Genomic DNA, 24,418 nt, shown 5'->3' on the forward strand with positions numbered 1-24,418 from the left:
GGACGCCCAACCAAATATTAAAAACACGATAAAACATCAAACATTAAAAACCTCCCTAAACAGGGCTGCCTTCAGATGTCTTCTAAATGTCAGATAGTTGTTTATTTCCTTGACTTCTGATGGGAGGGTGTTCCATAGGGTGGGTGCCACCAGCAAGAAGGCCCTGTGCCTGGTTCCCTGTAACCTCGCTTATCGCAGGGAGGGAACCGCCAGAAGGCCCTTGGCACTGGACCACAGTGTCCAGGCTGAACGATGGGGGTGGAGACGCTCCTTCAGGTATACTGGGCCTTTGAGGCCATTTAGGGCTTTCAAGGTCAGCACCAACACTTTGAACTGTGCTCGGAAACGTACTGGGAGCCAATGCAGATCTCTCACGACTGGTGTTATGTGGTCTCGGCGGCTGCTCCCAGTCACCAGTTTAGCTGCTGCGTAAAAGCACCTGGGTGAGCCTACGTTGTTAACCAGCGATGAGCTTCCTGCGGCCACCAGGATCCAGCCTGGCGTGCTGGTTTCTCTGCCTTGCTGGGCTTGCTCCGTTCCAAAATACGCAACCCACCTGTGCTTCTCTCCTCCGCAGCTCTTCCCCAGGGTGAGGCCGCAGCAGAGGAAGCCATGACATTTCGGAGGGAGGAACCCCGTCGCTGCCATCCCAGGAGGAACCTGAGGAATGTGCCTGGACAGGATCCCGAAGAACAGCTTCGCAGTGCGGATGAATCGCCTTGCCTGCCTCAGGAGGGCGGCTGTCTGGCATCCTCAGATGCGCTGTATTGGTGGAGGGAAGGGAGAGACATGAGAAGATGGCGAATCCTTGGCTCTCTCGCTCTGTGTGTGTGTGTGTGTGTGTGTCTGGAAAAGCATGCCTAAAAGGAGAGGGTCTGACCTGATTTTTTTTTTTTTTTTACTATCTGCCTTCCTCTCCTCCTGCTTCCGTTAAGGACCTGCCATGACGCTAGGAAGGGTGATAGTATTTCATAGCTGTCAACCTTCCCTTTTTTTGCGGAGAATTCCCTTATCCCAGCGCCGTTTCCCACTGCTTCCTGGATTGTTAGATATCCCATAGACTGTCTCTGGGACAGGTGAGGCTGCTGATCCCTTATTTTTGAGGCTGCTGATCCCTCATTTTCAAATTTGAAAGTTGACAGCTATGGTATTTTTTTATTGTTTTGCATAGAATTGTAGTGTTATAAGGGAGTCCCTGGGACGTGAGTGGCGCTGTGGGTTAAACCACAGAGCCTAGGACTTGTTGATCAAAGTCGGCGGTTTGAATCCCCGCGACGGGGTGAGCTCCCGTTGTTCAGTCCCTGCTCCTGCCAACCTAGCAGTTTGAAAGCACGTCAAAGTGCAAGTAGATAAATAAGTACCGCTCCAGCGGGAAGGTAAACGGCGTTGCGCTGCTCTGGTTCACCAGAAGCGGCTTAGTCCTGCTGGCCACATGACCCGGAAGCAGTACGCCGGCTCCCTCGGCCAGTAAAGCGAGATGAGCGCCACAACCCCAGAGTCGTCCGCGACTGGACCTAACAGTCAGGGGTCCCTTTACCTTTACCTTTAAGGGAGTCCCTGAGAGCCATCTAGCCCAACCCCCTCAGCTGAGGAATCCCTGGTGGATGGGAATCCCAATCTCCAAGGAAGGAAAGCCCCCATCACTTAGGATTCCAGCTCCAGCGGCTGGAAGGTTTTTGCCCCATTCATCCAAACGAAAATTCAGATGCTGGGGTGACTAATTGATTTGCCCAAGGGGTACATAGCGCACCTCTGGGGGAATCCTTCCCATAAATTCAACCACTGCTGGAGCAGCCTTGCCTCTCAAAGAGATTGCCCCCATCCCTCCCTCCCAGCTCCTACCCTGAGCATATTCAGAGGTGCCTGACCCTTTCTCCATCCCCTTGGCTTCCTTGCCTCTCTGGACACGTCCACCACCAGCTGACCTCTCTGCTCCCAGCTCCGGCCACGTCGCCAACAGCTTCCTTTGGGCCTCGGCATCAGAACTTGAGCAATGGCAGCTGCTTCCCCCTCTCATTTCTACGATCGTTGCTCAGCTGGGGTTCTCCCTCCACGAATCTCTGGCTCCCTGTCCCAGCGTTGAAACTGGAGACATGATAGAAGAGGACCTCGCTTCCCCGGGACTCGCAGTTTCAACGGGATCCTCGAGGAGAGCTCCCTCTCTGCCCAGGAGAAGGGCTCCACAGGACGGGACCGTGGCCTGGGCAAAATCCACTGCTTTCTGCTCTTTTGACTTTTGCACAAATGGGAGCCACTAGGGAGCTTGTGCCTTGGCGAGTTTGCCTCACCAAGAGGGTGTTGCCTTCTACACAGCTCCATCTAGCCCAATGTGGCCTGCATGGACTGGCAGCTGGCTCTTTGGCAGAGAGACACCTTCCCTGCTGCTAGCTCCCTGATCTTCCTAGCTGGAAAGGCCCCGGTTTGAATCCATGACTTAATTCATGTCAAGCATGGTCTCTGCTCCAGAGCTAGGCTGCCTCTGTTCAGACTGCGGAGGAAACCCTGGCTCAATTGCAGATGCTCTGTTTTGCTCTGCCTTTTCTCACTCCTATAGCCTTCCCATCACACCTGACACTCCTCCTCCTTGGACAAGCTGCCCCACGTCCTCCCTACCTCATTTTCTTCGCTGTTATTCTGCTAAGGAGGGACACAGGTGGCGCTGTGGTCTAAACCACTGAGCCCTGGGCTTGCCGATCGGAAGGTTGGCGGTTCGAATCCCCACGACGGGGTGAGCTCCCGTTGCTCGGTCCCTGCTCCTGCCAACCTAGCAGTTCGAAAGCACGTCAAAGTGCAAGTAGATATATAGGTACCGCTCCGGCGCAAAGGTAAATGGTGTTTCCGTGCGCTGCTCTGGCTCACCAGAAGCGGCTTAGTCCTGCTGGCCACATGACCCAGAAGCTGTACGCCGGCTCCCTCGGCCAATAAAGCGAGATGAGCGCTGCAACCCCAGAGTCGGTCACGACTGGACCTAATGGTCAGGGGTCCCTTTACCTTTACTTATTCCGCTAAGGCCGGTCAGCCGCCATAAGAGAGACAAGCCCCTCCACCTCTAGCCGAGCAGATCGCTCAAATCACAACCAGGGGTGGCATTTTAAAGCGAATGAAAAGGATGGGGTACTTGGTGGTGGTGGGTTAACAAATATAACGCCAGTGTTCTGTATCCCCTGAATATTATAGCCTTGGAAGGTTGCACCCCCAGTCCAGACACAGGCTACTCCATGCAACTCCTGCAAAAAGATTCCTCTATTTGCCGGAAGGATTGCAGGGGGAGAATTTTGGGTTTGTGCTTCTATCAAGGACACTGGCTGGAAAAACACAGAGCTAACTATTAAAAAGGAACACGGGTAGCGCTGTGGGTTAAACCACAGAGCCTAGGACTTGCCGATCAGAAGGTCGGCGGTTCGAATCCCCGCGACGGGGTGAGCTCCCGTTGCTCGGTCCCTGCTCCTGCCAACCTAGCAGTTCGAAAGCACATCAAAGTGCAAGTAGATAAGTAGGTACCACTCCGGCGGGAAGGTAAACGGCCTTTCCGTGCGCTGCTCTGGTTCGCCAGAAGCGGCTTAGTCATGCTGGTCACATGACCCGGAAGCTGTATGTCGGCTCCCTCGGCCAATAAAGTGAGATTAGAGCCGCAACCCCAGAGTCGGCCACGACTGGACCTAATGGTCAGGGGTCCCTTTACCTTTAACTATTAAAAATTGGACTGCTCCAACACAGACTCCTCGTAATCCTTCTTTCAGGATGCCTCCGTTTAATATTTTGTGAATATATTCTTTCGATTCTTGGGGAATGGCTAACCCTGCTCTCAGGGGGTTTTCACGCACATCTGCTACAGATAAAAGTCATGCAAGGCCACACAATTGAATATTTCCAAGGGATGGGCCTCTCTTGGAGATGGCTCTGATGGGGTTCTCTGATCTTGCCCCCGTCAAGACACTTTTTCAACATGACCCACGGGAAATTGGGTAACAAAAAGAAAGAGAAACACAAAGGAAAAACTCCTCAAGGAGATTCCATGCCTTTTTCATTAAATGGGAGGGCAAACCCTAGCAATAATCTGGGACTTGTTTGAAGCTTTTGTCCGTGGAAACTGTATTAGTAAAAAATGTGGCATTAAAAAGGAGAAAAGTAACATTAATGCTCAAATTACTACAAGGAATACTACTACGGGAGCTTGAAACAAAACATTTGCACACAAAGGAAAAGAGTTTACTGTAAGCCTTGGGGAAAAAGGGAGAATTGGAATCATTGGAAATATCCCAGATACTAAACTCTCTTATCTAGGAACTGGATCACATAAATTTGGAACTTAATACTTAGGAACAAGTATTACCACTTTGCTACGAGAACCTCAAACGGGGGAAAGGCACTCCTTTTTAATGCAACGTGGTTATTCAGTATGTACAATCGATCGAGCATCGATTCTGCCCTCCAAAAATGCACAGGGACCCTCTGGAATGACACTCGCTTCCTGTTTTTGCACCTGTAGCGTGTAATGGATATTGTATTAGGCATAAAACTGGAGCCACACTTTATGGCGAGGGGAATTACTTTTCTGTTGATGATGTATTTGTAATTGCTTATATCTAAAAAGTATGTTTTAAAAAATAATAATAAATGTGGACTAACTGGATCATTGATGTGTTGCTTCCATTTATCAGTCAAGTGCCTCTGCTGAACTGTGGAGGTATTGGGGTAGGGAGGAGGGTGGATTTTGTGCGCATACCCCAGCATAGCTGTCAACTTACAGATTTGAAAATAAGGGACCAGCAGCCTCGAAAATAAGGGATCAGCAGCCAAAATAAGGGATTTTAGCCAGCCAGCAGCCAAACGAAGCCTCAAGCGGTGGTTCTCACAGCGCAGCAACCTGGCAAAGGGGATGCAGCAAGGAAAACCACCGTCACCTCTCCGCTGGGAAGCGCTGAGCAAAGGCGAGTCCCCAGGCAACGCGGCCGATTTGATCGGCACGAGGCATGCAAGCTCCACCCCCAGTCGTTCTTAGACTCCTTATTGGGTGAGCAACGCAGTCAAGCAACACAGTTGGAGCCTCCCTCCTCCCTGGCCGGCAGGGAAGGAGGGAGAGGAGCTGCTTCCTTTGAAACCCGGGAAATTTAAGGGACATCATCAATAAGGGACAGCAGCGGGAAAAGGCACTGGGATAAGGGAGTTTCCCGCCAAATAAGGGACAGTTGACAGCTATGCACCCCAGCTAATTTACTGTTCTCTTTTGGCCCCAACGGAAGCTGCCTTTAACAGATTCAGGTTAGACAGAAACATGCACAGTTAGTTCCCCTTGTTCCTACCCTAATTTACACCATCAGCTATGAATAAGTGCTTGACCTGCAATTCACCTTGAAATACAGCATGATTTCTGTTCTAAGAATTTTAAGGTCATATATAAAAAAACTAAATGTTCATAAGTATATATATAAACCGCATGTCTGAAACCCCAAAGAAAAGGTCCTGAACAAATTGACCTCAAATATTACTCTGCGAGGTCAATGTGGGAAACCTCCCCATGGTTTCCTCCCTCACAAACCTGCCCTCACAAATCCTGTCTTAAGGGCACATTCAATATACAGTGGTGCCTCGCAAGACAAAATTAATTCGTTCTGCGAGTTTTTCGTCTTGCGAATTTTTCGTCTTGCAAAGCACAGTTTCCCATAGGAATGCATTGAAAATCAATTAATGCGTTCCTATGGTCAAAAAAAGTCCAAACCAAGCCAAATTTGGTACAAAAAGAGTTTATTAAGTGCTCGCTCTTTAAAGTCACATATACTGTAAAGAGCATTTCAAAAATTGAAGGAACAATAATTTAAGTTTCTAAACATGACAGAAAAGCATTTAAAAATCACCAAAGTGTACTGTACATACATTTCCTAAGACTCTGGGGGACAACTTGAAGAAGGTTCCTCTTCCACTCTTTGCTTCTTGCTGAAGAACCTGTCCATGGTCTGCTGCTTCATCCGCCTTTTCAGCACCTCCCTTGCAAGACGTTTTCGTCTTGCGAAGCAAGCCCATAGGGAAATTCGTCTTGCGAAGCAACTCAAAAAACGAAAAACTCTTTCGTCTTGCGAGGCATTCGTCTTGCGAGGTACCACTGTATAAAATAAAAAAATTCCTTCCAGTAGCACCTTAGAGACCAACTAAGTTTGTTATTGGTATGAACTTTTGTGTGCATGCACACTTCTTCAGATACAAGATATGAACAGGGTGTGAGCCTGTGACCTGTGACCTAGATTCAGGAATTATAGATTCAGTTATAACAACAAAAGGGTGGTCAAAACCTAGATAATGCAATCAGGTAACTTGCCAGACAGGAGATGCACAATGCACTCAAATTTCTGTTGTAGACCACCTTTTCTGTGATGTAGGTATGCTGTATCTAGAGGGTGGTCTTGGGCTACACCCCTTCTGTGATGTATGTATGATGTTTCTGGGGGTGGTCCTGGACTCCAGGGTGGGCAATTTAAAATATATAAAGGCTTGCACGCATGGCTCTGGATCCTCCTTATCTCTCTTGCATTTGGGGAGCACCCTGTTGTAACAGTTAATAAATAACAGGCTTACTAGCTGCCTTGCTTCTCAGTATTCTCCGGTTGGCCTCTTGTTATTTTCTCCTACCGATAGAGAACCTAAAAAGAGGACTCTATATGGGCTCTTGGGTACCCCATAAGGGGAAAAGAGCAGCTTTTTTTCTTATATCATTTCCATCTCCTGAAACACTTCTTGCTCACTCCTTTTCGAACCCGTCAAATATGGCCTTATTTTCTTTCCACTTAGCAGCTTCTCTTCAAGACAGCTTAACTGAACCATTTAACTATTCCGGTCTCTCCCTATGCTCCCGATAACCAGCAATGTGTCTGCAGCTCTTTGGGCCAGTTGAAATTCCTGCGCGCTTTTCAAAGGATAGCCCCAAGCACAGCACATTGCAGTAGTCCAAATGGGATGACTAAGGCGTGCGTCACTGGGGCCAGACCAGAAACCCACAGCTCTACTGAGGATTGCAAAGGGCTGTTGCTGCTGGAGGTGCTCATTCCGAGAGTCTGTGGTTGGGAAACCTTTTTATCCTTTACTCCTCCCTTCCCAGGCCTTTCCTTCTTTAGTTCCCTGGGTCTAGTTTGAGCTTGCAAGCCCCCACGGGCTACAGGTTTGCCAAACCGGTTCTTTGCAATTTCGCAAAGCACCACATCCACGGATGGGTCTGTAGAAATTAAAGGTGTGGAGGCCTTGGGGGGACGACACTGGGGAAATGGTGGGGGACCTGTTCACCCCCAGTTCCATATTTATTATTGTATATTTATTTATACCCCACTTGCTGTGCTCAGGCCCTGCTTTGGGGCCTTATTGCCATTCTCCATGTTATAAGAATTTAAGGTCTCAAATATATAAATTAAATGTTCATAAATGTACAAGGGAAGCAGGTACATAAGTATATAAACCACGTGTCTGAAATAGTATAGGAGAACAATCTTGAAGCCATTTTGACTCTCCCAAATAGATCTCAAATATTTCTCTGTAAGGAGGAAGGAAATGGGAAAGCCTCCCCGTTCTCTCTTTGCTCACAAATCCTGTCTTAAGGGCGTATCTGTGTATGAATAGGGTGAGCCTGTGACCTGGATTCAGGAACTGAGTACAGTGGTACCTCGGGTTACAAACTTAATTCGTTCCGGAGGTCGAGTTTGTAACCTGAAGTGTTTGTAACCCGAAGCATTTGTAACCTGAGGTACCACTGTATTTACCATCACAAAAGAATGCCCAGGATGCCCAGGTAAAAGCAGTCATTGACCATTATCAGGTATCCTGGCAGGCAAGATTTCTGCTGTAGACCGCCCCTTCTGTGATGTATTTCTGTTGTAGACCGCTCCTTCTGTGATGTATGTATGATGTGTTACGGAAATTACCGGGGGGGGGGCACATCTTTAAAGTTAAATATTACAAATATTATACCTGAATGTATCCTTTCAACTTGACAGCTCAGGGAAGTTACCTAGCTTTAAAAATAATATAAAATCATCTCCTTTCCCAGTTTCCTCCATTCCAAAGCTATTTTCCCCTTGAAAAGGGACTCCAGGAAGTTCCCAGAGGTGACAATTGCTGGGCTCATTGTTAGCCAAAGGAAGCCAAATCTCATCACCTGACTCGCCTCAGGCTCCAGACATGCAAAGGAACTTCTGTTGTACTTTTGGGTGGTGGGTACTTAAGACATATTTGTCTATGCTAATCTTATACCTGAGTCTTGCCCTGCCATGTCTGCTTATGCTAATCTTGTACCAAGAACTTGTCTGGACATGTTTGCCAAGGTTAACCCCTCCCCTTTTGTGACATGTCAGTGATGTAGCAATGATGCTGTACGAACTGTATTCTGGGATATGGTGGGAAAGTTTTAAAAGTCTTTGTCACCCCATCCTCAGGGTTCAAATTTGCTTTTGAACCTATTGCACAATAAACTTTGGTCTACAGCTATTTGCTCCGGTTGGCTGGACTCCTTCCTTTATTCCGCAGGGACCCGCGGGCTCTGCCCGACCAGCTGGGGGACTGAGCAGCCTCACACCTAGATTTTTCCCTAACAATGTATTGGGGTTTGGCCTTGAGCCACAGGCTCAAAGTCTATTTTAAAGACTTTAAAAGTCTATTTAAGAGCTTGCACACCACTGTTCAGGGTTCCTCCTCCCTCCTGCATGTGGTGAGTGAACACCCTGTTTCAACAGTTTAATAAAGATCAGGCTTACTAGCTGCTTTGCTACTCAACATACTCTGGTTGGCCTCTGTTATTTTCTCCTACCGATAGGAAACCCACTTAAGGACTCTATACGTTCTGCGGATGCCTGATGATCATCTTCCAAAGCAACTACTCTATTCCGAACTTAAAAATGGAAAGCATAATGCTGGTGGTCAACAAAAGGGGTTTAAAGACTGTCTCAAGGCAAATCTTAAAAAATGTAGTACAGTCATAAAGGTAAAGGTAAAGGTACCCCTGCCCGTACGGGCCAGTCTTGACAGACTCTAGGGCTGTGCGCTCATCTCACTCTAGAGGCCGGGAGCCAGCGCTGTCCGCAGACATTTCCGGGTCACGTGGCCAGCGTGACGAAGCTGCTCTGGCGAACCGGCACCAGAGCAGCACACGGAAACGCCGTTTACCTTCCCGCTAGTAAGCGGTCCCTATATATCTACTTGCACCCGGGGGTGCTTTCGAACTGCTAGGTTGGCAGGCGCTGGGACCGAGCAACGGGAATCCGCGGGGATTCGAACCGCCGACCATGTGATTGGCAAGTCCTAGGCACTGAGGTTTTACCCACAGCGCCACCCGCGTCCCTAGTACAGTCATACCTCGGGTTAAATGTGCTTCAGGTTGAGCGCTTTTGGGTTTCGCCGCTCATGCATGCGCAGATGGTCAAAATGACGTCACGTGCATGCACGGAAGCGGCAAATCGCGACCCGCGCACGTGCAGTCGCGGTTTGCGTTCGCTTCTGGATGCGAATGGGGCTCCGGAACAGATCCCGTTCGTATCCAGAGGTACCACTGTATAAACACTGACAATTGTGAAACACTGGCCTGTGAGCACTCCAGTTGGAGAACAGCCTTGACCAAAGGTGTCATGGGCTTTGAAGACACTCGAACTCAGGACGCAAGGGAGAAACGTGCTAAGAGGAAGGCACGCTTGGCAAATCCACATCGTAATCAGCTCCTGCCCGGAAACCAATGTCCCCACTGTGGAAGGACGTGTGGATCCAGAATTGGCCTCCACAGTCACTTACGGACTCACTGTTAAGGCCGTGTTTATGGAAGACAATCTTACTCGGCTACGAGGGATCGCAGAAGAAGAACGGGCTCTTGCATACCCCATAAGAGAAAAGGAGCAGTTTTTTCTTTTAGCCCTGCCTTGCACCCTGCCCAGCCTCAAGCCTAACCTACAGGGCTGTTGTGCAAGGATAAAATAGGGAGGAAGAGAACCTTGCAGGAAAGGTAGGACACTATAAATGCAATCCATCCATCCATCCATCCATCCATCCATCCATCCATCCATCCATCCATCAATCAATCAATCAAAGAAGCAAGCAAGCAAGCAAGCTTTATCATTCATGGTTTTTAGCATCTCTCAATCCAAGGCCATCCCTATTTCTGGGCTCGACTACTTCAGCCTTCAACAGCTGCGTACGATTAGCTCTCGAGCGGCTTACGATGCCTTTTCACAGCGCAGCCGAACTCCCTTTGGGCTAGGGCTGTAAGTACTCCCTTGAATGTAGGGCGGAGCTTTATTCATCTTAGCCAACCAGAAGCGCGATCCGACGAGTCCTTCTGACCAATAGAGCGCAGCGGCGAAGGCATGCGCAGAGGAAGAAAAAGCTTACCTAGAGTGGAGCGGCGTGAGCAGCTGCGGCGGCCAATGGGATTGGAGGCTGGGAGAGACCATGAAGTGAGTGGGGGGAGCGGAGACCTGGGAAATACCACTAGGGAAACAGGGAGGGGGGAGTGTTATTGGGGACAGATATAGACTAAGTGGGCATTATTAAAAAGAGGGGCTATTGTGGGGGGGGCGGGGGGGCAAATACCTGGAGGCGTTTGGAATTCATTGCTTGGGTTAAAGGGGAGGCATTTGCTGTGGTCATTGACATGACCAATTCCACTCTCTCTGTGGGTGCAATATTTGGGGGGGACATTTTTTGGGGGGTGGGGGTGCAAAAGCAACCCTTTTCCACCAGCCAGAGAAAGGTGCACCCCCATATCTTTGCATGCAGCCCCCCTCCCTATGCATTGATTCCATAACTCTTTTAAATCAGAACCAGTGAAGGCGGTGAAGGTCCTGTGTGAGTGTCTGGGGGCGGTTGGAGGATGGATGGCAGCTAACAAATTGAGGCTGAACCCTGACAAGACAGAAGGACTGTTTTTGGGGGAACAGGGGGCAGGCGGGTGTGGAGGACTCCCTGGTCCTGAATGGGGCAACTGTGCCTCTGAAGGACCAGGTGCGCAGCCTGGGAGTGATTTTGGACCCACAGCTGTCCATGGAGGCGCAGGTCAATTCTGTGTCCAGGGCAGCTGTTTATCAGCTCCATCTGGTACGCAGGATGAGACCCTTCCTGCCTGCAGACTGTCTCACTAGAGTGGTGCATGCTCTGGTTATCTCCCACTTGGACTACTGCAATGCGCTCTATGTGGGGCTACCTTTGAAGGTGACCTGGAAACTGCAACTAATCCAGAATGCGGCAGCTAGACTGGGGACTGGGAGCGGCTGCCACGACCACATAACACCGGTCCTGAGAGATCTGCATTGGCTCCCAGTACGTTTCCGAGCACAATTCAAAGTGTGGGTGCTGATCTTTAAAGCCCTAAATGGCCTCGGTCCTGTATACCTGAAGGAGTGTCTCCACCCCCATCGTTCAGCCCGGACACTGAGATCCAGCACTGAGGGCCGCCTGGCAGTTCCCTCCCTGTGAGAAGTGAGGTTACAGGGAACCAGGCAGAGGGCCTTCTTGGTAGTGGCGCCCTCCCTCCCTTCAGATGTGAAGGAAATAAGCAGCTATCTTCTTTTTAAAAGACATCTGAAGGCAGCCCTGTTTAGGGAAGTTTTTAATATTTAATGCTGTATTGTTTTTAACACTTGATTGGAAGCCGCCCAGAGTGGCTGGGGAAACTCAGCCAGATGGGCGGGGTATAAATAATAAATTATTATTGTTATTATTATTGTTATTATTATTATTATTATTATTATAACTCTGCCCAGGATTTTAGGGAAGCCGCCAAGTCAGACCACCCGGTCCATCTACCTCATTATTCCCAACACTGACTGGCAGCAGTGGCTCTTGAGGGTTTCAGCCAGGGGCACTCCCAACCCCACCTGGAGATGCTGCCTGCGGGGACTGAACCTGGGACACTGCCTCTGCATGCGAAGCGGGTGCTGCCCCCCTGAGCTGTGGCCCATTCCCTTAAAACAAGCTAAGATTCCAGTTCTCATGATTCTCTGGAGAAATATAGGGTTAGATAGGAGCTGGTCTGTGGCAACTTCAATCCTAAAAAAAAGCTCAGCAACTTTGGGGTAAAATCATTTTTAAAAAAAGCTGAACAACTTCAATTCTAAAAAAAAGTCAACAACTTTGGTTGGCCCTCATGCATGTTCACTTCATCAAATATGGCCCTCTTTGGAAAAACTTTGGACACCCCTGTATGGGCTATCTAAGAGCCCGTATGGAGTCCTTAAGTAGGTTCTCTATCGGTAGGAGAAAATAACAAGAGGCCAAACAGAGAATATTGAGAAGCAAAGCGGCTAGTAAGCCTGATCTTTATTAAACTGTTGCAACAGGGTCCCCACTCACCACACGCAGGGAGGGAGAAGAGGAACCCAAAACACTGGTGTGCAAGATCTTATATAGACTTTTGAAACTGCCCACCCTGTAGCTCAAGACCACCCCCCAAAACATCATACATGCATCACAGAAAGAGGTGGTCCCCAGCAGAAATTTGAGTGTGTTGCTTCTCTCCTGTCTGCCAGGATACTTGATAATGCCTTATCTTAGAGTCAGCAAGGTTTATCTTGCCTGGGCCAGATTGGTCCCGCAGAGATCCCTCCGTGAGCCAGATCACATGCGCGCATGAGCATGCGTGTCCGCAATTTTCGGTGTCTGTGCATGCGCAGACACGATTTTCAGCACCGTGGAAGCAAGTCCCCATGCCACGCTGCGCTGCTATAGCTCAGCATGCGAGTGGGCAGCTCAATTCAGGGGTGGCTTGTGGGCTGGTCATGGGCCTTAGGTTGCTGACCCCTGCCATATCTGATTGCCTTTTCTGGGTAGCCTGGCCATTCTTTGGAGATGGTAAATACTTAGTTCCTTAATCTCTTACGCATATGTGCTCAGCTTAACAGAAACTTGCCAGACTGTATTTTTGCTGTTTAGTCATTTAGTTGTGTCCGACTCTTTGTGACCCCCTGGACCAGAGCACGCCAGGCACTCCTGTCTTCCACTGCCTCCCGCAGTTTGGTCAAACTCATGCTGGTAGCTTCGAGAACACTTCCCCCTGTATTTACAGGGAGGTGTAAGCCCCTACAGTCCAAAGACAACTGGAAAGCTTTTCCCATTTCCTTCCTCCTTGCAGAGAAATATTTGAGGTCAATTTGGGAGAGTCAAAATGGCTTCAGGATTGTTCTCCTGTACTATTCATGTATTTGCCTTGTACATTTATGTACATTTATTTTTTATATATAAGACCTTAGAATTCCTATGGTCCCCTCAGTACTGCCTACACTGACTGGCAGTTCAAACCCTAAGGACTAGGAGCTTGGCTTTGAGTCAAGCACCTCCTTATGGGCAATTCTTTTCCCAGGACATTTCTCTGATGCCTCTCTCACTTTCCCTTCCTTCAGGCTGAACATAGATGGGCTGCTTGTTTATTTCCCCTATGATTACATCTACCCGGAGCAGTATTCTTACATGCTGGAGCTGAAGAGGACATTGGATGCCAAGGTTTGACCAGAGGCTGGGTTTGTTTGGGGTGCCGGTTTAGGAGGAGGAGGGCGTTGCTGCGCTTGACCTCAGTGCGAATCAGTTTCTTGTTTCAAGAGGTGAGGTGGAATAATGTGATGCACCAGCAAAAAATAGTTGATGCTGTTCTAGGTTTCATCAACAGATGTCTAGAGTATGGGTAGGCAAACTAAGGCCTGGGGGCCGGATCTGGCCCAATCACCTTCTAAATCCGGGCCACGGACGGTCCAGGAATCAGCGTGTTTTTACATGAGTAGAATGTGTCCTTTTATTTAAAATGCATCTCTGGGTTATTTGTGGGGTCTGCCTGGTGTTTTTACATGAGTAGAATGTGTCCTTTTATTTTAAAATGCATCTCTGGGTTATTTGTGGGGCATAGGAATTCATTATTCCCCCCCCCCCCCAAAAAAAAAAATATAGTCCGGCCCACCACAAGGTCTGAGGGACAGTGGACCAGCCCCCTGCTGAAAAAGTTTGCTGACCCCTGGTCTAGAGTCTACACTTGATAGCAAAGAAGAAGAAGAGTTTGGATTTGATATCCCGCCTTTCACTCCCGTTAAGGAGTCTCGAAGCGGCTAACATTCTCCTTTCCCTTCCTCCCCCACAACAAACACTCTGTGAGGTGAGTGGGGCTGAGAGACTTCAGAGAAGTGTGACTGGCCCAAGGTCACCCAGCAGCTGCAAGTGGAGGAGTGGAGACGCGAACCCGGTTCCCCAGATTACGGGACTGCCGCTCTTAACCCCTACACCACACTGGCTCTTAGCAAAGCTTTTACATCGCCAGCATCACAACGATCGAATGGAGAACAGCCTGTTTTAAATTGCGTGAATGCATACTTTTTCCACTTTGAGATTTGACGTGAGCCGCATTGCAGTATCGCCGCTAATTCATACCGACTCTCTCTGTTTCTCCGCTAGGGTCATGGCGTTCTGGAAATGCCATCAGGCACCGGGAAGACAATCTCCCTCCTGTCTCTGATTGTGGCCTACCAGCGGGTGAGTCGCCTTGCCTCAGCTTCTGTAAAGGCGGCCTGGCAGCGCCTGATGCAGATAACGACACCTGGCCTACCTTGCAGGCTTGGTGTAACGATCGCCGGGAGAATGTGAAACACTTTGAACACCCCAAGGGGCTACATGAAGATGAAGTATTATTCCCGCTGGACTACAGCTCCCTTGATCACCCCAGCCATTGGCCATTTGGGCTGATGGGAGTCCAGCAACAATGGGGAGGGGGGCACCGGTTCTACAGCCTTCCATTATTAGTACTTTGTCTGCAGAAACATCAATAAGAGAGCCAGTGGTTAGAGAGTTGGACTAGGACCTGGGAAAGACCAGGGTTCGAAACCCCATTTGTCCATGAAGCTTGCTTGGGTTGATCACTGCCTCTCAGTCTTGTTGTTGTTTAGTCGTGTCCGACTCTTCGTGGCCCCCTGGACCAGAGCACGCCAGGCACCCCTGTCTTCCACTGCCTCCCGCAGTTTGGTCTAGCCTACCTCAAGAGTTTTTGAATTCTGGTGCTGGAGGAGACTCTTGAGAGTCCCATGGACTGCAAGAAGATCAAACCGATCCATTCTGAAGGAAATCAGCCCTGAGTGCTCACTGGAAGGACAGATCGTGAAGCTGAGGCTCCAAGACTTTGGCCACCTCATGAGAAGAGAAGACTCCCTGGAAAAGACCCTGATGTTGGGAAAGATGGAGGGCACAAGGAGAAGGGGACGACAGAGGACGAGATGGTGGGACAGTGTTCTCGAAGCTACCAGCATGAGTTTGACCAAACTGTGGGAGGCAGTGGAAGACAGGAGGGCCTGGCGTGCTCTGGTCCATGGGGTCACGAAGAGGCAGACACGACTAAGCAACAACACCTCAAGAGTTCTTGAGATTAAATACACATATGCATTTAAAATATCCCCCCATTCCCGTGTCCTTATGATTTATTTTCTGTGTACCCCCGAAGAACACAAGCGTCTAGATAGGAAGCTAACTTCTCTCTGTCAAACTGGGCACCAAAGTTAATCCCCTAGTAGTACAATAAAATAGAAAATAGATCTATCCTTTAAAACGGGGTGTTGGATGTACTGGTTTGTGTTATCCGTTTGAGCAGAAATTACTGTTTTTTAAAGTGAAAGAACCTGGCTTCCTATTAAAAAAAAAGTAAAGGACCCCTGACAGTTAAGTCGTGTATGACTCTGGGGTTGCGGCGCTCATCTCGCTTTACTGGCCGAGGGAGCTGGCGTTTGTCCGCAGACAGTTTTTCCTGGTCATGTGGCCAGCAGCTAAATTTAGTCAATTCCTTTATGGCCTGCATTGTAACGAAGAAGATAAAGCAAGTGTTTTAAAAATGCAAGATAAAATACATTGCTATATATATTTACAAATAAAGCTGTATTCGATGGATGAAAGGATATATGATTTTTGACATGACTGAGAATCGCATAGCCAGGGACGGAGAACTTTAAAATGTTAAGATCAGAAGGCAGAAAATATGAAAGCAACGAGAAGAGGCAGGAATGAAGATTTGGAGATATGCTTCAGAGGTCCAGACTATGGGGAGCCTGGAAAAATTAATAATTACAATTTGGACTATAATTTGGTCATTTTTTATTTTAATTTATTGTTTTTAATTGGATTATGATGCGGATATGTTGATTGGCTGTTTTTATGGAAAATCAATAAAAATGATTTTTTTAAAAAAGATAAAATATATTGCTTTCTGGACCCCCCCCGCCCCCCCCCGTGTGACTGTCCACTCTTCCGCATCCCCTCCTGTCAATGGGGCACCTCTTTTGGCCGATGTCCACCCACCCACCCACCCACCCACCCAAAAAGCTTTTTCTAAGTAAACCCGTTTTCCCTTTCCCTCCTCAGGCTCATCCCCTGGAAGTGACGAAGCTCATTTACTGCTCCCGAACGGTGCCAGAGATTGAAAAGGTAACTGGGACATGGTTGGGTTTGTTGGAATCCATGATTTGCAGGCAGCTTAGCAAGTTTGCAATTAGAATCTCCACAGCATGGGAATGCAGAACATGAAAGGAATCTGCCCAGAAATAAGGAGACCCAGCAACAAGCAAGTGATTGGCTGAGTTCCTTATATAGGCATGACCTATAACACTGATAGGGACGTGGGTGGCGCTGTGGGTTAAACCACAGAGCCTAGGGCTTGCCGATCAGAAGGTCGGCGGTTCGAATCCCCGCGACGGGGTGAGCTCCCATTGCTCTGTCCCTGCTCCTGCCAACCTAGCAGTTTGAAAGCACGTCAAAGTGCAAGTAGATAAATAGGTACCACTCCGGCAGGAAGGTAAACGGCGTTTCTGTGCGCTGCTCTGGTTTGCCAGAAGCGGCTTAGTCATGCTGGCCACATGACCCGGAAGCTGTACGCTGGCTCCCTCGGCCGGTAAAGCGAGATGAGCGCCGCAACCCCAGAGTCGGTCATGACTGGACCTAATGGTCAGGGGTCCCTTTACCTATAACACTGTTGTGTGTTGGAGACTGTTAGTGTGGTGTGGTTAGTTCTGAGGAGTGCTGAGAGTGAGAAGTTGGAGAATGATGGGAGCCCGCGCCTCTGTCCCTGACCCCTCAACTTGCCTCCATCCTCCGTGGCTCGCAGAGAGAGAGAGAGGACCAAGGAGTCTTTGGCGCGAGTGCTGTGCTTTTCCCCTAGGTCATTGAGGAACTGCGCAAACTCCTGGATTTCCACGAGAAGCAGACAGGAGACAAGCTGCCCTTCCTGGGCTTGGCGCTTAGCTCCCGGAAGAACCTCTGCATCCACCCAGAGGTTTGCCCGTTGTTTTGATTAGCGCCGTTCTGCCCAATGGGCTTACTTGGGAGTCGCCCACGTCGCTGCCTTTCAGGGCGTTCAGACACCTTGGGGTCAGCCCTCTGTGCTCACCCACTTGCTGTGGGGGCCCCTTATCCCAGCTTGCCCCCAACCTGGCACCAACTGTGGGTGCTGCAGCTGATGGGAGCTGTAGTCCATGACCCTTGGGGGTCTCTGCCCGCTTTACAGTTCTAATAATCGTTATTCCTCCCTGCAGGTGAGCGCCTTTCGCTTCGGGAAGGAGGTGGACGGGAAATGTTTCAGCCTGACTGCTTCCTACGTCCGGGCTCAGCAGCAGCGGGACAGCAGCGTCCCCTCTTGCCGCTTCTTTGAGGTATCGCAATAATAATCGCTGTATCATTTACAGTAGGCATCCGCAACCTGCAGCCCTCCAGATGTTTTGGCCTACAACTCCCATGATCTCTAGCTAACAGGACCAGTGGTCAGGGATGATGGGAATTGTAGTCGAAAACATCTGGAGGGCCAAAGGTTGGGGATGCCTGATTTTTGTTGTTTAGTTGTGTCCGCCTCTTCGTGACCTCCTGGACCAGAGCACTCCAGGCACTCCTGTCTTCCACTGCCTCCCGCAGTTTGGTCAAACCCATGCTGGTAGCTTCAAGAACACTGTCCCACCATCTCGTCCTCTGCCATGCCCTTCTCCTTGTGCCCTCCATCTTTCCCAACATCAGGGTCTTTTCCAGGGAGTCTCCTCTTCTCATGAGGTGGCCAAAGTCTTGGAGCCTCAGCTTCAGGATCTGTCCTTCCAGTGAGCACTCAGGGCTGATTTCCTTCAGAATGGATCGGTTTGATCTTCTTGCAGTCCATGGGCCTCTCAAGAGTCTCCTCCAGCACCAGAATTCAAAAGCATCCATTCTTCGGCGAAAACTATCACTACTGGGAAAACCATAGCTTTAACTATGCCTGATATAATAATAATAATAATAATAATAATAATAATAATACCTTTATTGTCAATGTACAACCTGTGTACAGTGAAATTAACCGAGCTTCTCTCCCCACCCCAAACACCCAATCTCATTGCACTCTGTGCTTGTCACACAATACACAAACCCCGAAAGTCAATTGCACTATATTCTTTTCTGTTCAGCAGCCTAACAGCCCACGGATAGAAACTGTTTTTTAGCCTGTTGGTATGACTGATTATGGGACGTGGGTGGCGCTGTGGGTTAAACCACAGAGCCTAGGACTTGCCGATCAGAAGGTTGGTGGTTTGAATCCCCATGACAGGGTGAGCTCCTGTTGCTCAGTCCCTGCTCCTGCCAACCTGGCAGTTCGAAAGCACATCAAAGTGCAAGTAGATAAGTAGGTACTGCTCTGGCAGGAAGGTAAACGGCGTTTCCGTGCGCTGCTCTGGTTCGCCAGAAGCGGCTTAGTCATGCTGGCCACATGACCCGGAAGCTGTACGCCAGCTCCCTCGGCCAATAAAGCGAGATGAGCGCCGCAACCCCAGAGTCAGCCACGACTGGCACGGATCCATTATTATATCCATAGGGATGTGGGTGACGCTGTGGTCCAAACCACTGAGCCTCTTGGGCTTGCCGATCAGAAGGTTGGCGGTTCAAAGCCCTGCGACGGGGTGAGCTCCCGTTGCTTGGTCCCAGCTCCTGCCAACCTAGCAGTTCGAAAGCACGCTAGTGCAAGTACCGCTGCGGCAGGAAGGTAAATGACATTTCCGTGCGCTCTGGTTTCCGTCATGGTGTCCCGTTGCGCCAATAGCAGTTTAGTCATGCTGGCCACATGACAAACGCCGGCTCCCTTGGCCTGAAAACGAGATGAGCGCTGCAACCCCATCATCGCCTTTGACTGGACTTAACCATCCAGTTGTCCCTTGACCTATTAGATCCATCATAACTTATTTACACTGTTGAATTTATCTCAACGCTGCCAGCGTTTTCAGCTGTACACAGTTATTTCCCATGTATCAATACATGTTTTCCAATCTTCTCTCGACGTATGTTCTTCTTGTTCTCTTATTCTATATAATAGAATCGACATCAACTTTCTAAGCATCTCGTCTTAGAAAATGATGTTTTTAGCGGGTGCCAAAAAGAATAGCTGGCCCTCAAGGCTCCCTGCCAACTCTCTGATTCAAACTGCAGCTTGCCATGCGCTTTTCCCTTCTTTGGCAGGAATTTGATGCCCACGGGCGGCAGGTGCCTCTCCCATACGGCGTGTACAATCTCGACGACTTGAAGGCCTTCGGTCGCCAGAAAGGATGGTGCCCCTACTTCCTTGCACGATACTCGGTAATGTGGCTGTGATCACCTAGCTGCCTTTTTTTGTCCATAATAGGTAACCAGGTATATTTTGTTTGGGTCCCCTTCCTCTGCCTCCATGTGACTGCCATCATAAATTTCTGGAGGGGGGAAAAAACAGCCCAAATGGCCATGGCATAAAATATAATAAAATTTATACACTGGTTGATTTGAAAAACAAAACAAAACACAAACTAAAGCGGTTTATGAAAGATAAAACAATAAAATTAAGAAAGATTTGCAGCCCTTCTTTAAAACACACAAAAGTTAATAATAATAATAGTAATAGTAGTAGTAGTAGTAATAATAATAATAATAATAATAAATAATAAGATAATAAGATAAATAATAAGAATAGCGTTAGCTTTTCTTGCTGCTGCATCACGCTGTTGACTCATAATAATAATAATAATAAATTTATTATTTGTACCCCGTCCATCTGGCTGAGTTTCCCCAGCCACTCTGGGTGGCTCCTATTGAGTGCTAAAAACAATGCAGCATTAAATATTAAAAACTTCCCCAATAATACAGTGGTACCTTGGGTTAAGTACTTAATTTGTTCCGGAGGTCCGTTCTTAATCTGAAACTGTTTTTAACCTGAAGCACCACTTTAGCTAATGGGGCCCCCTGCTGCTGCCGTGCCGCCGGAGCACGATTTCTGTTCTCATCCTGAAGCAAAGTTCTTAACCTGAAGCACTATTTCTGGGTTAGCGGAGTCTGTAACCTGAAGCGTATGTAACCTGAAGCGTATGTAACCTGAAGCGTATGTAACCTGAGGTACCACTGTACTAATAATACTAAAACAGATTAAAAATACTATTCAGCTTCTTAAGAACCTCCTCTTTAATAATAATAATAATAATAATAATAATAATTTATTATTTATACCCCGCCCATCCGGCTGACTTTCCCCAGCCACTCTGGGCGGCTTTATAGATGCCAAGTTCCTGACCTCATAGCTCAAAGAGTGCAAGGCCTGCTGGAATATCTGAGGCCAGAGAGCCAAGTACAAACTAATGAATGCAAATAATTTTGTTTGAAGCATATTGATGGGCTCTTTAGTTGAAAACCCGCTCAGAAACACAATATCGGCAGCTAGAGATTGCTGCTCCCGGGCTTAGAATGGAAAGGACACGGCATGCAAGGAAAAAGGGATGGGGAGGGAAGAGGAAGGGGGAAAGCTCAGGCACCTGTTCTTGAACATTACGGTTCTTCTCATGACCAGCTGGGAGGGAAGCTGGTAGCCTGATGGAACGCCTGCTATGAGGAGAGAGGGAGAACCAAAGGTGGCAGAGGTGATGGAGATGAGTCCTGTTTGCTTTTTCCCCTCTGCAGCTGGCATTTTCTGCTTAAATTTCCAATAATTGGGGGTGGGGGGTGGGGATTTCAGTGCCTTCTCACCACCCATTACTCGCTAAATTAGAATAAATGTGCAATATAAGGTTGTGTTGTTGTTTTCCCCCCAAAATTTTTTATTCGTTTTCCAAGTTTAAAACAGACATATCAACAAAGATAAAAAGAAAACATCAAAAAACAAGCAACAAACAAACATATATCCTAACTGTGGAAAATCCACTTTTGCTAAGTGACTTCCTCAAATCTCCCTGGCTGAGTTTCCATATAAATCATTGTAGCAGTTTTCGAAAACTAATTTCACATAAAATTTACATAGTCCTATTAACATCTTTCTTTCTTTTCATTTTGACTTTTATCCATAGTATTCTACAACATCACACATTTAAATCCTAGGCCAATTTGGTACTCGCAAGTAATTCTATTTAAATTATCTTAACATATTTAACTAAATATTCTTTAAATTTCTTCCATTCCTCTTGATACTCCTCCTCCTTCTGGTCGCGGACTCTTCCGGTCAGGTCGGCTAACTCCGAAAAGTCCATCATCTTCATCTGCCATTCCTCCACTGTTGGTGGCACTTGTGATTTCCAATTTTTAGCCAGCAAAATTCTAGCAGCAGTTGTGGCATACAAAAAACAATCTAACATCTTCCTTGGGCAATTCCAAACCTATTATTCCAAGAAGAAAGGCCTCTGGTTTCTTAATAAATGTACATTTTAACATTTTTTTCAATTCATTATAAATCTTTCCCCAAAAGTCTTTCACCTTTGGACAAGTCCACCACATATGAAGTAAGGTTGTGTTTTTGGTTTTTTTAAGGGTACACCTCATTACCTCCATTCCCTGCCTGCCTGAAGTTTTCTGTGTAGCTTGAAAGCTTGCACGGGTGCTGTTCCTAATTTTTTTTTAGAAGAGCACATCTCTTTACATGTTTTGAGCCTCTGTGGATACCTTTTAATGTGACTGTCCTTTTGAGAGGGGGGGGCAGAGTTGGTTTCTCCCTCCCTCCACCCCAAGAGGACTGGAAAACGGATGTTACTGGCCCAGAGGTGGGAAGGAGATAAAGTCCGTACCAGAGAAGAATGGCAGATTAAGTTAATGGACTATGCTGAAATGGCTAAAATGACCGGAAGAATCAGAAATCAGGAAGACCAAAATTTTAATAAGGAGTGGGGGAAACTTATCTTAAAGACTACTGTAAACAGTTAAAATTGTTAGTAGGACTGGAATATTACTTGTAGTTAAGATTGATTCTGGACATAATGGAAGAAGTAAAGGGTTTGGATTATCATAAAAGATGTGGGAGGAACTGAATAATAATAATAATAATAATAATAATAATAATAATAATTTATTATTTATAGCCTGCCCATCTGGCTGGGCTTCCCCAGCCACTCTGGGCGGCATCCAACAAAATATCAAAATACGGTAATGCATCAAACATTAAAAGCTTCCCTAAACAGGGCTGCCTTCAGATGTCTTCTAAAAGTCTGGTAGTTGTTTTTCTCTTTGACATCTGGTGGGAGGGCGTTCCACAGGGCGGGTGCCACTACCGAGAAGGCCCTCTGCCTGGTTCACTGCAACTTGGCTTCTCGCACCGAGGGAACCGCCAGAAGGCCCTCGGCGCTGGACCTCAGTGTCCAGGCAGAACGATGGAGGTGGAGGACCCACAAAGGGGAGGATGGAAGTCCAGGATATTCCTTGGAATCTGGTTTTTATAATTTATGTTTGATATATCTCTGTAAAACTTTAAGTTGAAAAATCAAATGAATTATTTTATTTCATTTTTTCAAAAAAAGGATGTGATAACTTGGTCCAATACAGTATAGATTTTCATGCCACGTGTGTCCTTGTTCTGCTGTTTCTCTCCATGCTGGACCAGATCCTTCACGCCAACATCGTGGTGTATAGCTACCACTATCTCCTGGACCCCAAGATCGCTGACCTGGTGTCTAAAGAACTGGCCAAGAAATCCGTCGTCGTCTTCGACGAGGCTCACAATATCGGTATGCAAGAGCACCTCTTGCCTGTCTTGAACATCTGCAAGCACATACCTAGAATCATAGAATTGTTGAGTTGGGCGGGGACCCCAGGTGCCATCTAGTCCAACCCCCTGCAATGTGGGGGGATAATGCGACTGTCCCTTTAGGGCCAAGCGTAGCAGGGCCTTTCCTGAGCTGACAGGGTGAGGGTGGTGGTTCATGTAGCACACGCAGAGCCTGCGGAACTCACCGCTACATGGTGCCGCGATGGTTATCAGCGCAGGGTGTGTTAAAATTCGAGGAGGTGTTGTGGGAAGAAGATTCTCTCACGAAAGGAGGCCTTGCTGCCCCATCCTGACAAGCGCAGTGGCTCAGTTGCTGTGCCGGAAAATTGTCGGTCTGTCTTCACCTGCCTGGAAAGTCACATAGACCGGCCGGCCGGCCTCTTTCTTCTCCCACAGACAACGTCTGCATCGATTCCATGGGTGTCAACATCACGCGCAAGATGCTGGACCGGTGCCAGGGGAACGTGGCCACGCTCCAAGCCAGCATCCAGAAGTGAGTGAGGAGACCCTCTTATTTTCCCATTTTTTAAAATTAAATTTTCTGTTTTACAATTTAGAATATTCACTTAGACAACCTTAAAATATCAGTGACTTCCCTTCTTCTCTTCCCATGGTTCATTTTGCATAGCATAAGTCCCTGCAAGTTGTATATAAACTAAACCATTCAGTATTTCATGATTACTTCCATCAAAACTTACTTACACTGTTGAATTTATCTGGCTCCCGGTGGAGTATTGGGTCAGGTTTAAGGTGCTGGTTTTGACCTTTAAAGCCCTTTGTGGCTTACGGCCCTCGTATTTACAGGACCACCTCTCCTGGTCTGCCCCGCAGAGGACCTTAAGGTCCATGAATAACCATAGTTTAGAGGTCCCAGGCCCAACGGAAGTCAGACTATCCTCCGCCAGGGCCTTCTCAGTGGTGGCTCCGACCTGGTGGCATGCTCTGTCCCATGAGACCAGCGCCCTGCAGGATTTAACTTCCTTCCGCAGGGCCTGTAAGACAGAGCTATTCCGCCTGGCCTTCAATTTGAACTTAGCCTGATCTTTTATTCCCCTTCCTTCCCTCCCCCTCCCCTTTTTATGAAGATTACCCGCTCTGGGATCCCACAGCTAATTCTCCCCTGGTCTCCTCGCTGGCCCAAATAGGACTAATTTAGCCAGCTAGCCCTGGTGATCGTCTGATGTTTATTGGATGGCTTTCCCCCCTAAATTGATTTTTGAATTCTTATTGTTATTCACGCTTTATACTGTATTTTATGCTGTTTTTGTTGCATCAATTAATTGTTTTAAATTTGTTGTTAGCCGCCCTGAGCCCGGTTTTTTGAACTGGGAAGGGCGGGGTATAAATAAAAAATTATTATTATTAAGATAAATTAAGATAGGACCCTCTTATTTTCCCACCCGGCAGCCTTGACTCAGCAAATACCCATGAGCACAATGTCGAAATCCT

General features: G+C 47.9%; 2 protein-coding genes across 3 annotated transcripts in view; both read left to right on the top strand.

Moving 5' to 3' along the window:
- Nucleotides 1–4,633, top strand: part of PPP1R13L (protein phosphatase 1 regulatory subunit 13 like) — a 54,009-nt gene extending 49,376 nt beyond the window's left edge. For both annotated transcript variants that reach the window (XM_081018682.1, XM_081018681.1), the window contains exons 13-14: nt 578–2,277; nt 2,314–4,633. In XM_081018682.1, the coding sequence (XP_080874808.1) occupies nt 578–616 (39 nt within the window). In that variant the 3' untranslated portion in view covers nt 617–2,277; nt 2,314–4,633. The remainder of the gene's footprint in view (nt 1–577; nt 2,278–2,313) is intronic.
- A 5,629-nt stretch (nt 4,634–10,262) lies between these two features.
- The window catches only part of ERCC2 (ERCC excision repair 2, TFIIH core complex helicase subunit), a 38,458-nt gene continuing 24,302 nt past the window's right edge, over nt 10,263–24,418 (top strand). Inside the window, exons 1-9 of the mRNA XM_081018735.1 lie at nt 10,263–10,418; nt 13,359–13,458; nt 14,395–14,472; nt 16,342–16,404; nt 17,135–17,248; nt 17,508–17,624; nt 19,441–19,557; nt 22,805–22,928; nt 23,366–23,462. Of these exons, the coding sequence (XP_080874861.1) occupies nt 10,414–10,418; nt 13,359–13,458; nt 14,395–14,472; nt 16,342–16,404; nt 17,135–17,248; nt 17,508–17,624; nt 19,441–19,557; nt 22,805–22,928; nt 23,366–23,462 (815 nt within the window). The 5' untranslated portion in view covers nt 10,263–10,413. The remainder of the gene's footprint in view (nt 10,419–13,358; nt 13,459–14,394; nt 14,473–16,341; nt 16,405–17,134; nt 17,249–17,507; nt 17,625–19,440; nt 19,558–22,804; nt 22,929–23,365; nt 23,463–24,418) is intronic.

This window comes from Podarcis pityusensis (assembly GCF_964106645.2).
Source record: "Podarcis pityusensis genome assembly, chromosome: 8".
In the NCBI taxonomy this organism is placed as follows: domain Eukaryota; kingdom Metazoa; phylum Chordata; class Lepidosauria; order Squamata; family Lacertidae; genus Podarcis; species Podarcis pityusensis.